Source organism: Neofelis nebulosa, chromosome 15 (genome assembly GCF_028018385.1).
Source record: "Neofelis nebulosa isolate mNeoNeb1 chromosome 15, mNeoNeb1.pri, whole genome shotgun sequence".
In the NCBI taxonomy this organism is placed as follows: Eukaryota; Metazoa; Chordata; class Mammalia; order Carnivora; family Felidae; genus Neofelis; species Neofelis nebulosa.
The window spans coordinates 24,305,273-24,323,295 of NC_080796.1; the positions used below are offsets into that span (position 1 = coordinate 24,305,273).

General features: G+C 36.1%; 1 protein-coding gene across 9 annotated transcripts in view; it reads right to left on the minus strand.

The window, feature by feature from the left end:
- COP1 (COP1 E3 ubiquitin ligase) overlaps positions 1-18,023 on the minus strand; it is a 259,333-nt gene that overhangs the window by 65,990 nt on the left and 175,320 nt on the right. Inside the window, exon 16 of one of the 9 annotated variants that reach the window (XM_058702420.1) lies at positions 11,776-11,904. The exons of the other annotated variants lie outside the window; for them this stretch is intronic. Coding sequence (XP_058558403.1) covers positions 11,897-11,904 — 8 coding nt within the window. The 3' untranslated portion in view covers positions 11,776-11,896. Of the gene's footprint in view, positions 1-11,775; positions 11,905-18,023 lie in introns of those variants that run through there. 9 annotated transcript variants of the gene reach the window in all.

Below are 18,023 nucleotides of genomic sequence, written 5' to 3' on the forward strand. Positions count from 1 at the left end.
TTTATATTATAAGATTCATACCTGCAATTGTACTTTTTGTTTCTCCTACATCTTTTTTGTTTCTACATTTCACTCCTGGCCTTTTTTGTATTAAAGAGCTGTTCTCCAGGATAACACTTGTGTTCCTCTGTTGCTGTTTTTTTATTATATTTATTAGAAGCTATTTTCATTGTGGTTTTCTGGGTATTATAGATTATAATTAGCATGTGAATTTAAGAAAATTTAATTCAGATCATCACTAATTAATTTTAATATTATGGGGAAATTTTGCTCAAATATAGCTCTTCCCCTCACTTTTCCACCCCATCCTCTGAGCTATATGGACATACATACTACATCATTTTAGGGTACAAGCCCACGAACACAATTTTAGAACCCCTGTTTTACTCAGTTGTCTTTTAAATCAGTCAGAATTGTTACCAAAAATACATTTTAAACTATCTTCACCTAGTGTTTTTTATTACTCTATATGGATTTTCATTTCTACCTCATATCCTTTCCTTTCAGCCTGAAGGCCTGTCTGTGGTGTGTCCTGAACGGTAGGCATGCTAGAAAAGAACTTGCTCAGTTTATGTTTATCTCTGAATGTCTTAAATTCTTTATTTTTTTCATGGATTTGTTTGCTGGATATTAAATTCTTTTGACAATCTTGCTTTCAGCATTTAGAATATATTACACTGCCTTCTAGCTTTCATGGTTTCTGATGAGAAACTGCTAATCTTACTGAGGATCTCTTTTATGTGAATTGCTTTTCTGTCGCTGTTTTCCAAGATTCTCTCCCTACCTTTGGCTTTCAATAGTTTGAACTTGAGGTGTTTAGGTATGCATGTCATTGAGTTTATCCTACATTGAGCTCACTGAGCCTCGTGGGTGTGTAAACTGATGTTTTTCATACAGTTTAGGAAGATTTTGGCCACTTTTTTCCTTAAATATTTTTCCATCCCTTTCTCTATTCCCTTATTTTCTGAGAGTCTGTTTATGTTGGCATGCTTAACGGTGTCTCGCAGGCTTCCAATCCTCTATTCATTTTTCTCCATTCTTAGACTGGATAATCACTACTGACCTAACTCCAAGTTCACTGATTCTTCTGCCAGATCAAATTTGCTTAGGAGTCCCTCTAGTGAATTTTTCATTTCTGTTATTATACTTTTCAACTACAGTATTTCTATTTGTTTTTTTTTTCTATTTTTCTTAATACTCTCTATTTGGTGAGATATATTTTTTAAATTTCTCTTTCATTCCTTAATTGTGGTTTAATTCATTGAATACTTTTATTAACAGCTGCTTGCAAGTCTCTAAGTGAAAGCCCAACATCTGTGATAGTTTCTACTAACTTTTCCTGTTTTGTATATGCCATAGTTTTTTGGGTTTTTTTGGTAAAAAGTAGACATTTTAAATAATAAAATATAACTCTGGAATCAGCTCCTATCTCCCTCTCCTGGGACTTTTGTTGTTGGTGTTGTTGCCACGTATTGGTCTAGAGACTTTTGCAGAAGTGACTCTAGTCTGTAAATCCATGCTGTATGGAACCACTTAAGTCTCACTTGGTTCCTTTTGTTTGTTTGTTTTAATGTTTATTTATTTTTGAGAGAGAGAGAGAGAGAGAGAGAGAGAGAGAGAGAACGAGAGAGCATGAGTGGGGGAGGAGCAGAGAGAGAGGGAGACATAGAATCTAAAGTAGGCTCCAGGCTCTGAGCTGTCAGCACAGAGCCCGACACAGGGCTGGAACTCACAAGCTGTGAGATCATGACCTGAGCCAAAGTCGGACGTTTAATCAACTGAGCCACCCAAGCACCCCAAACTTGGTTTCCTTTTTCAAAAAAAAAATTTTTTTTTTTTAACCTAGCTGAGTGAAAGTTGTTCTTAGGTCAGTATCACTGAGTAGTCACAAAATTTTCTTAAATGTTTTGAGCTAGTACATCTACTACCCTTTGCCAAGGGCACCTGTGTATTAGGGCATCCTTTCAAAGCTCAGGCAACTTACAAATCTGTTGGTCTTCACAGGTAAGCAACTGGAGCCCTCTCCAATTTTTCCTGGATAATTACACTGCCCTGACAACCATTCTACATCCCAGGAACACATTAGAGCTTTTTCAAAAGCCCCTGTGGCTGTTTTGTTGCCCACATCTTCCTTTTAAATTTCTGACTCAACTGTTTGCCCCATTTGGTATCACAGCTTAGACAACTGTGATACTACATCTGAGTGTTTTCAACAAGACCTTGGGTATAAGTCTATTCCCACGGAGCCTCTGAGTCAGGTCAAACAGAAAAACATCCCGTGAATGTGGCTCTCTCCAGTGAGTTCTAAGTCAGGTCAGATACTGGGGCTTTCTGAGAAGCTCCTGAACCAATTTTTTCCCAATACTGGCTACAAGGCTGCTTGGTTTCAAGGATTATATACCACAGAGTTAGCTCATTTTTTGTACATTTGCCTGTATTTCTGTTGCTTATATGGAAGCGTATTCCTACATTTTGTTTTCTGTTTACTATTGTAATTGCATTAAGTAATCACCTCAAATGACAGCAATCAGCTTATACTGTGGAGGTATAAATGTATAGCTGCAATCTGGCAAGTGCTAAAGTAAAAATGGGGCAAAGAGTCCTGTTTCAAGTGCTGTGCTCAGGTTAAATGTATCAGTTACAAAGATTAAACTTCTCTTTTGCACTAATAATTCAAAATGGAAAAACATTTCTATAAAATAAGGCTTTGACTTCTGGTTACCTTATCAATTGAAAATAATCTGATATTATAAAAATAGTACAGTACAGTATAAAAATACTATCTTATTTTCAGGTTACTAAAAAACAAAAGGAGTAGGCAATATATTAAAAATGTAGGGATATAAGTAAAGGTTAAATTAACTCACTGTGTACTACAAAAAGACTGTACAGTAGCTGGGTAAGAAAAGTAGTGTAGAAACTAAGTATAAAACGGGCAATGTTCCTACAGACTTGGCAATCTCAAAAGAAACTGTGCTACAATACTCAGAACCAGCTATGTGCAGTGGTGATTTATTTTCAGCAAAACATATACTACTGCAAAAAAAAAAAAAACACACACCATATACTACTCCATCAATTATTGTTATTATGTCATCATGCTGCTATTGTCTTTTTTCAGTTTTATATTTTTACTGTACTTAACTAGTATTTGATTTGACTATAAGTTGCTTAAGAGCTAGGAACATAAGAAAGTGATCCATAGTTTTATACTTGTACATATACTTTAGTAACATTATGATAAAAATAATTTATATCAGAGGGGAGAAGTCCTCAGTAATTTTCTTTTACAAAGCGAAATCCTTTCTGAAGTGTCACCGTAAGTTTTAAAAATATTCTTAATAATTTCAGGGTTTAGTATATGATCACATTTCTATGTCTTTTATTTCCCCCAAACTTATTTTCAAAATTTTCAAACCTGCAGAAAAGATGGAAGAGCGATAAACTGAACTTTGTACTTTTCAATCTAGACTCACCAAATGTCAATATTGTTACCTTATTTGCTTTATCCTTTCCTCTACAAATAAACAAACAGACTCTTTTTCTTCCCCATGAACCATTTGTTAAATAAGTTTCAAACATCAGGATATTTTACCTATAAAAACATCAGCACCTACCTTCTGCAAACAAGAAGGATTTCGACAATACCATTATGTCATATTCAAGAAAGACTGATAAGAATACAATTTAATACATTCTATATTCAAATATCCCAGCTGTTTTAAAGAAACAAAATCCCGAGTAGCTACTTATGTATTTAATTTTGTTCAGGGGTCACTCACTATATTCAATTTCTATGCCTCTTTGTTGTTTTCTGTATAACAACTTCCTAACACTGTTATTTTTGAGCATCTCAGGTAGTTGTTTTGCAGACAGTTCCACATTCTGAATATTTTCTCACCATTATGTTCATGTTAAATATTTTTGACAAGAATACTATAAAGATTATGTTCCTTCCTACTGCATCACATGGCATATAATGTTTGTACCAATGGTGTGGCAAAATTTGATTTCTCAGTTAAATGCCCCCATGGCCTTGTCAATGTAAAGAAAATTTGTTTCTTTTATTTGAACCAAATTATGCTACATACACAACCATTAAGAGGAATACCAACAGAGAATAATTTCCAGTAAAATTAGTAATTTTCCTGTAGGGATACCACAAATAAAGTGTTTCACTATTAACAAGGTAATCATTATTAATATGCTAAAATTATAGGGTGAAAATAATCTCTTTGGAATACTGTAAAAATATCTTATTGAACTTAATATTTAATGAAGAGTTCATTACCTTTACTAAAGTAACAATAAAACAACTGTAACTGAGAAGTTAAAGTTTTTAAGTGTAGTTTATGACACAGCCATGCTAGACCGTGTTCCAAAAAGGAAGCATACAAAGGAAACGGGTTCAGTCCATAAACAAAATGGCCAGTGGGAAATCAAACTCAATTTTAGAAATCTTGAATTCTATTTTCAGGTTTCCCAGATACTTGTGAGCTTATAAAACTTTTCAGTGTCCTAGCTTTTGGATGTCACCATGATGGGGCTGGGGTCAGAAAGTAAGCTGAAGAAATAAAGTTTTCCTTGGGCAGGGCAAATAACTTCTGAGTATTTTAAAATACGCAGGTCCAGGGGTACTGGGCTGGCTCAGTCAGTAGAGTACATGACTACTGATCTCAGGGTTGTGAGTTTGAGCCCCATGGAGGGGGCAGAGTTTACTTAATTTTTTTAAAAAAAGTAAAAGAAAATGAAAATAAATACATAGGTCCACTAGTTACTGATATTTACCTCATATAGATAACATTACTGATTTTAAAAACAATAATTACATGGTCTGTTACTGCTTTTAAGCCTTCACGGATATCCTAAAATACGATGTTAGAGATCTGAAAGAAAGCTAGTCTTTGGAAAGAGAAGGATCAAACAAGTATAAGTTACATAATACAAATGCATACGAAATACTGTGGAAGCATTTCTTCTTTTTTTTTTCTTTTTAAGTTTATTTTTGACAGAGACAGAGTGTGAGCATGAGCTGGGAAGGGGCAGAGAGGGAGACACAGAATCCAAAGTAGGCTCCAGGCTCCAAGCTGTCAGCACAGAGCCTGACGTGGGGCCTGAACTCATGAACTGTGATATCATGACCTGTGCCAAAGTGGGACACTTAATCGACTGAGCCACCCAGGCGCCCCTGGAAGCATTTCTTTTTAACACCCACTCTGGATTGGTTGTTAGATCTTGTTCATCATTTGGGAAAGAATCAATCAGCAACTGTCATTGCTTATTCTTTACCAAATACAATCGGCTCGGGTTCCAGCCTAAATAAAACCTCAGACATAGAAAATTTAGCCCAGTATTAGTTAGCCTTTATGAAATACCCCTCTAATTCTTACCAATCTGCAAAAGATATACAAGTAATTGTGAGCAATATTGTCATAAAAATAGTAATTACTTATCTGTATATTAGATTAAGCCACAATCATCAAATAGTAGTTAAAAACAAACAAAAACAACTTCCAATTCCATATGTGAAACACTTGGAAGTCACTTTATCTTAATACCAAATAAAAGGTGAACAGATTAAAACACCAACAACTCTTTCCGGATTCCTAAGACAGGCGACAGCTGTACTCAAGATTGAAGAGACAGGTCAATGAATGAATTAATGAATAAATGAATAAGCCCTGACTCGTGAGGGGAAACCGTCATAGAAAACAGTGTCTGGATAAAAATCTGATCTGTAACTGATGAACTGCTAGAGGCTCAGTGTGAACAAGTCTGAGAGTTAAAAACTCCAGGGAGACCCACTCATAGACGTCCTTCACAATTTTGTAAGATTTATTTCCCAGAGCTTGATCAAGTTCACAGAGTATCTTTGGAGTAGCAAAAATACTCCGTATGATGCTATAATGATGAATTCATGTCATTATACATTTGTCCAAATCCATAGAATGGACAACACAAAGAAGGAAGCTTAAGCTAATCAATGGACTTTGGGTGATTATGATGTGTCATTGTGGGTTCAATAATGTTACAACTGTACCTCTCTGGAAAGGGATGTTGAGAATGAGGGAAGGTATGCATGCGTGGGAGTAGGAGATATATGGGGAAATGTCTGCATCTTCCTCTCAATTTGCTGTGAACCTTAAACTGCTCTAAAAAAAAAAATAGTATTTTTTAAGAAGTCTCAGTTATATATATTTTCCCTAAACATTGGTTTAAAAAAATCTCAGTTATAAAAAAAAAGTAGCAGAAACATTTATATGGAAGTCCTCCTTTGCCTAACTTATTTGAAACCCCAAGATACAAAATAGATTAAAGTAGAGCTGCTCTGATTACAGCCCAAGTAGGAACAGGAACCCTTTTTATACTAAGCCTCTTTTCTCCCTATCTGCCTGGCCTTCCTTTCCACCACTCGACTCCTGAAGAAACTCAAGAAATATAATTCAAGGGGCGCCTAGGTGGCTCAGTCTCTTGGTTTCAGCTCAGGTCATGATCTCACGGTTCCTGGGTTCAAGTCTGGCATCAGGCTCCGGGACAACAGTGTGGAGCCTGCCTCGGATTCTCTCTCTCTCCCTCTCTCTATGCCCTCCCACCTCTCAAAATAAACAAACTTAAAAATGAAAAAAAAAAAAATTAAAAAGAAAGAAGTAATTTGAAATGAAATTACTGTATTGATGAATATGAAAAAAAATATTTTTAGTTTTCCATACTGTTCTTCCCCCCCCCCCCCCCGCCAGGGAAGCAGTATATTAATGAATTCCAAAGCTCACGGGTAAACAAAAACTTCTACCCCTCCCCCCAAATCCAACTCAAAATATCAAAAATAATAGAAAAAAGGTTTAACATTTGTATTTATTTGAATTTATCTGAAAATATATACATATTAGTTGTGGAATATAGTTTTATTATCTTACTGCAATAAAGATTAGAGGTAAACATAAACCACACAACCTAAAATATTCAGAGCTTCTAAGATATTAAATAAGCACAAACTGTAGGCAAAAATTCCTGATCTCACAGTTTGTCTGCTTAGTTTCTATATAATAAAATGTGAGTTACTAGGGAAATTTAAAGACCTATTTTCCTCTTGGCAATATATTTTTTTTAATGTTTATTTACTTTTGAGACAGAGAGAGACAGAGCATGAACGGGGGAGGGTCAGAGAGACAGAGAGAGAGGGAGGGAGACACAGAATCTGAAACAGGTTCCAGGCTCTGAGCTGTCAGCACAGAGCCCGACACGGGGCTTGAACCCATGAACCACGAGATCATGACCTGAGCCAAAGTCGGACGCTTAACCGACTGAGCCACCCAGGCGCCCCATTGGCAATATTTTTAAAAGTCAGAATTTTATAAAGTCGTTCAAACATCAAAAATCTAAATCTAGAGGCAATGTCATCCAAATCTTGAAGTCTCAATTTTAGAAATATAATATCTGGCATGTCCACACTAGAAACAAAGCGCTGAAATCCGTAACTCAAAATGCAGTACAAAATTATTTGCTCAACTTGGCCCCGTTTGCTAAGTTTACACAGCCAAACTAAGCAGCTGCAAAAGTATCTGAACATTGATTTTGTGAGAATTAATTTGTTCAGTCTTCACTGATGAGCTTTACTTCAATCTCTTTTCACACACTTTTGCTTTACAAAGTCAAAAAGCAAATAATGCTAATAATGACTAATGAATATCAGAGACACTTAATTTTTTTTCATTACTAGAAAGGCATTATTAAAACAACTCCTGTCCATCACTCAGAGGCCAGGCTACGACAAAGCTTCTGGAGATTTCTCCATTTAGATAGGCGAATAGACAGGCAATTACAACATTCTAGGCAGGTCCACACCACCCTTTCCCTTCCCACTAACTCTTTGATATCTAGGTCCCTGAGGCCAGCAACTTTCTATCACTACCATTAATGAACCAGGCAATGTGACTTCAGCTCACATGCTCAGTTCTCTGGTTTTAATCCTCTGCTCTTTCTAACCCTTTGTGATTTTAATACTTTATAAGCTCTGCATCTAAAATAATATTTTACATATTTTATCTAAAATGTTTGTTGACAGAGGATTTTCAGTTTATTTTGTCTATCATATCGTTAGAATCAGAACTCCCTTCTGAGTTATCTTATTACTTTCTTTGACGTAGCCATTTGAGGCAAGATTTCAAAATAAAAAACTGATTAACCCTCAACTCAGGTCAAGTAACTAATTTACTGGTGTGTTTCACAACTGTCCCTCCATTTCCAGGAGCACTTTCATCTGACCCAGGGTGCATAGAGATCTGTATTTTAAACAATGTGCCAGAATTATTAAGTCTTTGTATAGTAGTAATATAATAAATTAGTTTTTCAATCATACTCGTACATGGAGTCTAAAATGGAGAATTTAAGTGTAAAAGATAATGCAGATTATCAAAATATATCCTATTATCTCAATAACAGTTCACAAGAAAGATTTATTTTTCTTTTACTGGACAGATCTGAGCCTTGTGTTTTCTAAATGCTGTTAAAACAGAGACTTAATATTTTAATGCTGTTATGTTCACTAGACAACAAAGCTTTCTTACTGGGACATATAAAAGGCCTACATCTACATTTCCAAATTCTTGTTTCACCAATTCAGAAATTTGTCAATATCTTTTTATTTTTTATTTGAGAGGGAAAGCACGCATGCGTGCGTGTGCATGCGCGCGTGCACCCACACACATGCATGTGAAGGGGGAGGGGCAGAGGGGGGGGGAGAAAGAGAGAAAGGGGGGGGGGAGCAAAGGAGGGAATCCCAAGCAGGTTCCATGCTGTCAGCACAGAGCCCAACGCACAGCTCTATCCCACAAACCATGAGATCATGACATGAGCTGTAATCAAGAGTTAGATGCTTAACCAACTGAGTCACCCAGGCACTACTGTAAATGTCTTTAGTATAGTTACTACAGTCCCAGGGGAAGGGAAAGGAGAAGGAGTAGACGTAAAACTGCTGAGGAATAATCTCAAAACACCAACGCTTGGTCTCCTCTCTGAAGATTATAATTTGGTAGGTTTGAGATAGAAACCAGATAAAATTTTTCAGTTTCTCAGATTTTAAAAGCTATTGTTCTAATGCTATTTTTCACAATATATTGTAATTTCTTTGCTTGTCTATCTTATCTAATGAGCTGTGACATCAGGAAAAGTAGGATTATTTTTTATTTTTGCATGCACAGTAACAAGTAAATTTTTTAAATGTGTTTCTGAAGTTAATAAATGAATGCTATAACTCTAATGAAAAGAATTCCAGGCACTCTGGTAAGTGTGACAGAGGGGAAAATTTTTTTTTTAAGAACGGTTACAAGGTCAAGCTCCTCTAAATAATCAGTACGTACTTTCCTTCTAGGTACTGAGAAACCTTTAGATATATATTTCACGTTGTAGAAGTAGATCTATAAGTAGAACTGCAGAGTGCAAAGTCCACTGAGTACATGTGCTTATGCTGGTCAGTATCACACCAGTCTACTAAGGATCCAGGATGTAACTAAGTATCACTTAACTGCAATCTCACGGATGTTTCATACGACCAAAGCTTCCCAAGGCTGGCGCTCTCATTCCATGTGTCTTCCAACAAGCTTTTATTCAGAATCCAGTATTCCAGAGTTATATCAAGTGGCTGGTTTCGTTTTTATTTTTTGAAATTTAGATCTGGTGCAGATCCATCTTTTTGTATCCATTCCTCCATCATCCACCTAAATATCTGTCCATCCATCTGCCTATACAAGTAGGGTTAACATCTTCTATCCATCAGGTGCTGAGTTACCTAAACCAGCTTTTGGTTGTTTGGAAAAAAATCTTTGTCTTCACTTGTGAAAGATTTTTTGGCTGGATATAGAACTTTGGGTTAAATTTCTTTTAGCACTTTATTTTTATTTAAGAGAGAGAGTGAATATATGTGCAAGTGGGGGAGGCACAGAGAGAGAGGGAGAGAGAGAGAATCTTAAGTGGGCCCCACACCCAGCATGTAACCCCAACCCAGGGCTCGATCTCACCACTGTGAGATCCTGACCTGAGCCAAAATCAAGAATCGGACGCCCAACTGCTGAGCTACCCAGGTGACCCTCTTCCAGCACTTTCAATGTGTCAGCGGCTCCACTGGTTTTTGGCCTGTATAGTTCATGATGAGAAGTCTGCTATAACTTTTATATTCCACTTTCTATATTTCTTTCATTCTGACTACCTTCAAGAATTCACTTTGTTTTCAGTATTTTGACTATGACTTAACTAGGCATTTTGGGTCCATTTTTTACTTTATCCTCTTTGAGGTTCTGTGAGTTTCTGGTATCTGTGATTTGTTACCTTTCATCAGTTTTGGAAAACTTTTGGTCTTTATCTCTTCAATTTTTTTTTCCTTTTCTCTCCTACTTCCACAATGCCAAATACAAGTGTGTTTTAGTATCCAACAAATCTTGGATACTGTGTTGTTTTTCCCTCCCACTCTTTTTGGGTAATTTTTATTGACCTACCTTCAAGTTTATTTAGATTTTTCTTAGATTATATCCAATCTGCTAATGAGCACATCTAAGAAGTCCTCATTGTTAATATCAAGGTTTAGATTTTAGTATTTCCATTTCACTTTTGTAAAATACTTTCCATCTCTCAACTGAAAACTCTTCATCTTTTCAAGTATATTGTCTACCTTTCCTGCTAGATCCTTTAACATAATAATCAGTTATTTAAAAATTTCTGTCTCATATCCTAACATCTGGGTCATCCATAAATCCATGGATTTCTTCTGAGTTTTGGTAATAGAATGCTTACTCTTACTTGTCTGTATGTCACATACTTTTTTTATTAAACATAAGAGATCACATACAGAACAGTAGATACTGAAATAAATGGTATTTCTGCTTGGAAATAAATATACTTCTTTTTCCGTAAGGCCATTCATGTAAGGGGATCAATCAATCTAGTCAGTGGTTAAATAGCATTTCAGTTTCAGTTGTTAAGCTGGCCATTAAGTGTACCACAGGCTTCAAATCTTTCCAGTCATGAGCTATCATCACCTCGTGCTTAGTGTGGATCCTGGTCGAAAGAAATTTTTCTCTGTATTCCTGTTCTACTCTTACCTTTTTATCAGTTCCTGCAGGTCAGCCTAAGAGAGAATCTTTCTCCATGCTCTTCTCCCTCCCTCAGTGGCAGAAGGGTCTTAATTTGTTCCTTTTGTTTTATTTGGTTGTTTTTATTTTTTGTTTGCTTTTTGTAGTAGGATTCCGTTTGGAGCAGGGGATCTCAGTTCTTCTGGTCCATCATGAGTCTTAGGAAGAGTTCATATGCCTGAGCTTCCAATGTGGGGTCTTCTTAGCATTCCAAGCCCCCGCCATCATGGCAGCCAAATTCTACATATATCTTGTGCATGTTTTAGGCAAGAGAGAGTTTCATGCCACTTCATCAGTGGTAGTAGATCTCTGCTTTGCACTGATGCAGGATCCTGGGCCCAAGAAGTTTTCCTTGTTCACTTCCAGTAGCTTAAAGTTTCTGCTCCATATGAGAAGAGGATTCGGAGAAATGGGTGATGTCTTGTGCTGGTCTTTCGGTAGGGACTGATCACTTTGTGAACTCCTGCATGCCTGATGTAGGCTATTGCCCTCACCCATTCTTTCTTGTTGGAAGCCAGTGGAGTGACATGGAGAAGAGCATATGAGTAAGTGGGCACTCCCCTTTTGTTTCGGGCTTCCAGTTATTCTACACAGATACGCCAACCCACACGTGGCCTTTAAGAATGCATTAAAATTTTAGCTCATTTCTTCTTACCAGCTTCTATGGTGGCTACTTCTTCCTCTTGTGGTCTGCAATTGGTGAATAGTTCATGTGTCCCATCCTTCCTTGGAGGGGCTTGTCATTCCTTGGAATTCAGTTCCCATGCCTTGTGACCTCAGCTCTCTGACAGGGGTCAAGAAAAGTTATAATTTTGTAGCTCATACAGCTTTTTCTATTTTCAAGATGAGAGTAACATTCTCTGGTGGTTTTCTAGGTACAAAGCAGAACTCCCAAAGCGCCTATCGACAGCATTTTATCATATTTATGAAACACACATTCTAAATTCTTACATACTTACAAAAAAACTACACTGGTCCTGCCTGGTGCAGTGTTTCTTTTCACTCACACCAATCTATGATAGGAACAGCTCAATCTTTCCTTGTTCACACTGCAGCAGCACTTTTAAAGTATCCTGGCTAGAAAATTTTAATATATATACTGGCAAACTTGGCCTCACAGTCAGTTGGTTGTCATACTGACATCAGTATCACTATATAGCCAGTTAGATATAAAGTCTGATAAAATGACTAAGGAAAAGAATAAACACAAGGTATAAATATAAGAATAATTTCTAAGTTTATGGAAGGTGAAAACAGTATTTTCTCAGCAAAATCTCAGATATTTTTATTGGATTAGTAATCTGAAAAAGGCCTTTACCTAGGTTTCCTGGCATGGTTAAGAACTGACAGGGAGAGTTAGCAAGAACTACAGTGAGCTGGTGGTGATGAAAATAAATCACAAAATATATGTGTGAAGTGAGAGGAAGAGACATAAACACGGGTTTGAGAGTGACTGGTAAGTGCAGAATGGCAGGCAGGACTAGAGAAAAAAAGAAAAGAAAGGAAAGGAAGAAGAAGAAGAGGAGGAGACAGAGAAAGAGGGACCTGACAGAAGAGGGGAAGGAGGGAGGTAAGGAAGAGTGAAGGCAAAGAGAATATGAGAGAGAGAAAGAGAAGGGAGAAGAGAGAGGAGGAAGAGAAGAGAGAAAAAAAAGGAAGGAAAAAGTTGAGAGAGTAAAAGAGAGCGCTAGAGAAAGAGAGAGCATGAGCAAGCGTGAACACGTAAAAAAAGAAGTTTCTGAGATGCTCAACTTTTTCTATCCACAGATGGTTCTATTATAGTAGACGAGTCCAGGTTTCCAGATTCCTGTATGAACGTAAGAAAAAAATCCCAGATCTCACCAAAACTCCTTTCTTTAGGTCATGAAAACATATTTCCTTCCAATAAAAAATATTTTGTTTTTTCATTGAACATTGTACAATAACTCATTTAAAATTTAATCTGTCAATGGGGCGCCTGGGTGGCTCAGTCGGTTGGGCGTCCGACTTCGGCTCAGGTCATGATCTCACAGTCCGTGAGTTCGAGCCCCGTGTCGGGCTCCGTGCTGACCGCTCAGAGCCTGGAGCCTGTTTCAGATTCTGTGTCTCCCTCTCTCTCTGACCCTTCCCCGTTCATGCTCTGTCTCTCTCTGTCTCAAAAATAAACGTTAAAAAAAATTTTTTTTAAATTAATCTGTCAAATAAAGCACTTACCTAGCACCTAATTTTTGACCAGTAACAGCCATTCATTGACTCTCTACCATCTAGAACTATCCACTCCCATCATCTCCCCAATTAACCAGGTAGACTCACAGACTTCTACTTTTTTGCTTAAAAGAATACTGTAAAACTACAGCCTCATAAATTTTAAGTCAGTGTCTAAAAGTTCTCATCACATATTTAAATATTTGCAAGAGTTGTCATTTATAATATATTTATGTGGTGACATTTTAAAATATAAATTTAGTGTACCTAATGAAATCTAAATACCACAGTGATTTGATGTTCAACATCATCCTTTAAAAAATACATGAATAAGCTATTCTTTAATAATGGAAAACTTTACATACTCTTTTCCTTGAATTTACATAGACATTCTCCTTGCAAAGTAAAATTTATCCAACTCATTTCATGCTTTTTATACTATCTTACTTATTCTCTCTTCTCTGGAAAAAAAATGAACATTAACCTCATTTCCTGTGACCAAAATGCTCTAACTGTAAGAAATTCTTTCCATATGAATTATCATTAAAATTATTAGTTGCACACAATTGATAAATAATACAACACACTTTAACAATTGTATTATTAAACAAAAGTAACATTTTATTGGAAATGTATATTTTCAAAACGGGGTTGTGGCATCCCCTGTCCCTGTGCCCTCTGTCCCCATTTTGTTCTGGTAACTGTAAATAAATATTATACACTCTTAGAATTCTATTCTTATTGTCCAGCATTAATTCTATTCCTCAGGTTAATTTATTTCTATAGATATGTCATAGAAATGGAAATTTTTCTCAATTTTTTTAAATCCCAAATTTATGCCAAAAATCTCATAGTAATCTATCGTCAAAAAAAACCTTTTAATGATTTATTATTTTGATTAGACCATCTTTCAATTTTACTGAATGCAAAATTTATAACCTTGTTACTTAGTAATTAAGAGTAACTGAAAATCACAATTTCTGCAAAACACTTAAATGCTTTTACTGGTATCAAATCAAATATACAGGACCCTAATCCTTTATCCCAAGTAGTTGGAGCAGATAAGTTTTACAATACTGAATTTTTCTGATTTTGACAGGAAATATGCTTCATATTATGTACCACTCCCATTAAGGTTTATGTCAGCATCCTGTAATCAAATATATTACTATTACTGCTGGAAAACTTACGAAAAATTATACTAAGGTGTGTGTGTGTGTGTGTGTGTGTGTGTGTGTGTGTGTATCTGCTCTAGATATGAGGTCATCAAATGAGCAATGAATTTCTGGTATTCAAAGCTTTCTGGATTTTCACACTGCAGATATTGGGAGTGTGGATCAGTATTAATTATACCTGTTATTGTGGTGCCTGGGTGGCTCAGTCAGTTAAGCGTCTGACTCTTGATTTCCGCTCAGGTCATGATCTCACAGTTCATGAGTTTGAGCCCCACACAGAGCTCCTGGATGCCAGTGCAGAGCCTGCTTGGGATTCTCTCTCTCTCCCCGTCTCTCTCTGCCCCTTCCCCACTCTCGCACGCATGTGTGTGTGTGCACGCTCATCCGCTCTCAAAACTAAAAAAAAATTACACCTATTATTACCATAGTCTCAGAAAGGTTGCAAAAACTCCAAATACTGCAATTTTAATACAGTTTAGCCTACAAAGTGTTTTGGGTGCACTATTTCGCTTTGTGCTTTTGTGTTATTTTATGATTTAAATGTATTTTTGTCAAAACCTGACAGTGTAGATTTATCAGCTTACATATTAAAAACAACTAGACTTATTCTGCCAGGTTATCTTTTTGAATTCAAATTGAAGTGTTAATATGCATCCCTGTAATACCACACTGTTTTTCTGAATTCTGATGCTATGACAGATAAATGGATAAACAGGGTGCAAAGTTTACTGCCCAAAGGAATAAGAAGGTCCACATTCAATACCTGGTGCTAACAAGCTCTCAGCTTTGCTTCCCCCAGTGATACTTAAGAATAAGGAACAATGCATACTTTTCTACTTCCGTTGCTGCACTCAACCAACATCTAAAGTAAAAGCACTATAACACAGTATAAAATATACTTTCTTTAATGCCATGTTTCACTCTTAATAGAAATCTCTATAAGAGAAAAAATGACAGAAAGTTACTCCAATAATGACATTTTGAATCATCCCTTTGATAATCCTGAAGTTTTTATAGCCTGGAACAATGTACCATATTACAATTCATGAGGATGTGAGATATGCTTTTCCTTTGGAAAACAGGAAAAAAGCTATTGTAAAAGTTGAAGTCAAAAGGACAATAGGCATGACACCTCACATGTCAATGTCAGGCATATCAACTGGCACATGAAATTCGGGGATCTAAAACTGAATCTTCTTAAATCTGTTAAGTTTCTACACACATTTGAAATACTTCCAGTGTTCCATCAGGATGTTCTTACTCCAGTTTGAAAGCTTCTGTTTTACATTACATACCAAGTATTAAAGTGTATCTTTCCACACATGAAGATTTTTTTAAAGCATGTGTATAAAGGTACTACAGTGATTTTATGTTGATTTTTCCTATACTTTCAGACAAGGGGAAGCCGGTGAAGGTAATATAATAGGCTACGTGTATACTGCCACTCTATATGTAATGATTTTTTATAGACAGAAGATGATTAGTTAGAGCCTTGATAATTATGTAAAGGGCCTTTATTCCCTCGATACCATACAACTTCATAGAAAGTGTATTAATCAGCCACTGCCACAGAACTGCTGTGTAATAAATATTCCAGAATGCAGTAGCATAAAACCTTCATTTATTCTCAACAAATGAGGGATAGCTTAGAGTTGGCTGATTTCAGTCCAGCTTGTTTGTGTGTCTGGAGGTTGAACGATTTGGCTGGGTTAATAAGCAGGTACTGCTCCAAGTGTCTTCCCCCGCCGCCCCCACCCTCCTCCTGCCCCTGGACCAGCAGCTGGCTTGAGCATGTTCTCCTCATGGTAATGGCAAAGGGGCCAAGGCAAGTCACTGGTCAAACACAGAGTCAAGGGTGGGTGTTTCCCACAGCAGAAAGCACTATTTTATGGCAAAGCACACAGATACAGGGAGGGGTGAAGAATTGAGACCATTAATGCAATTTAGTATCAACATTAAAATCTAAAACCTATCTTTCAGCATCGTACAATAGCTTAATATTGATTAAAAGAGACTAATTAAATTGGCTCTGTTGTTAAAATTAGTAGAATCTATAATGTGGTTTATACACCTTAAAATTAATTCAGAACCACTAATGGAAGAAGTATTAACAGGTGCTAGCACTGTATTTATGCACTGAAGGTAACAAAAAGATGAGATGATCATCAATCAATGGAAAGAAAGCTGGCTTAGACAAGCTTTCACGCTCCTGGCTTATAATACTGACATGGCAATCTATACATTCTATTTTAAGCTAGGATCACTGGGGGTAGGGGGAATCTGGTCACATGTGATTTAATTCAATTTAGCCCATTAAGATAATATTTTAAACACAGTCTCTATCTGTAACTCAGATACTAGTGGCTAAATTTTATATTTTCTGCAGCAGCCCTTTACAATACACAGTATCTTCTTAGATCTTCATTCTAATTTTCTCAAGAAATAATCTGTAAATTATGATTCATCACTCTCCTGTGTTAAGTATATTTTAAAAAATCTAACCTTGCAAACAACGTGAAAACACCAAATAAATGTTTAAATTCAGAAAAAGGATTTCAATTTTCTAACATGAGTTTTCCAAAATATTTAAGGTATTGCATATGACCAATTTTCAATAATCTATAATATATAATAGTAAGCCACACTTAGAAGTCAATATTTTAAAACCTCAATGAGGAAAAACACATTTTCTGGAACCCTTTCAGTAAATCACATAACAGGATGTAAAAACCTTCCTCCCCTATCGAATCCATATTTGAATACGCAATGGTAATCTTGCTTTACTCTGGCATTGGGCTTATTCAAATAATTTCCTTAAATATAACTCATGCTAACTGTAGGTGCTTACAAAAAAAAAAAAACATAAATGATATAGCTCAACCTAAAACCTTAGTGAACCACTGGGAATGAAAACAACAAAAACTGAATCGTTTTGATGAAGTCTCAATCTTTCACAAAGAAAAACTTGCGAGAGACTAGTGTATCTGTTCACTTATAGCTGCCAAAACATCAGTCAACTTTAAGAAGTTTCCATGGAAATATCTTAAAAGTCACCAAGAAAAGAAACTATTTAATGGTACTTTCTATAAATGTCTATATGCTAAATTTTTTGCATTGTTTGAATTAGTTTACATTTTTTACAACTTTTTAAAAAACTTTCTTTGTGACTTGGAAAAATAGCCTGCATACAGAAGAGTCTATACAACATATGTGAAGTTTCAACCTCGTAACTAGTAAACTGGTTACAAATACAAACATTCACAAATTTTAAAAGCCTCCTGTACATCGTATTTCTTCTCCATCTGACAGGTAAGCACTATACTTAAAGATATAATAATTATTTCCCCTTCTCTTCTTTATGGTTGAATTATATATTCCTGCAGTGGATGAATATATTCCTAAACAACAGTTTGTTTTGCATGTTTTTAAATAGAATTACACTGTACATTCTTCTGTGACTTCCTTTCATTTAACCTATTTGCTTATTATTCATCCATATGGATTCATGGAGCTGCATTTCATTCTCACTGCTGAATGTTTCACA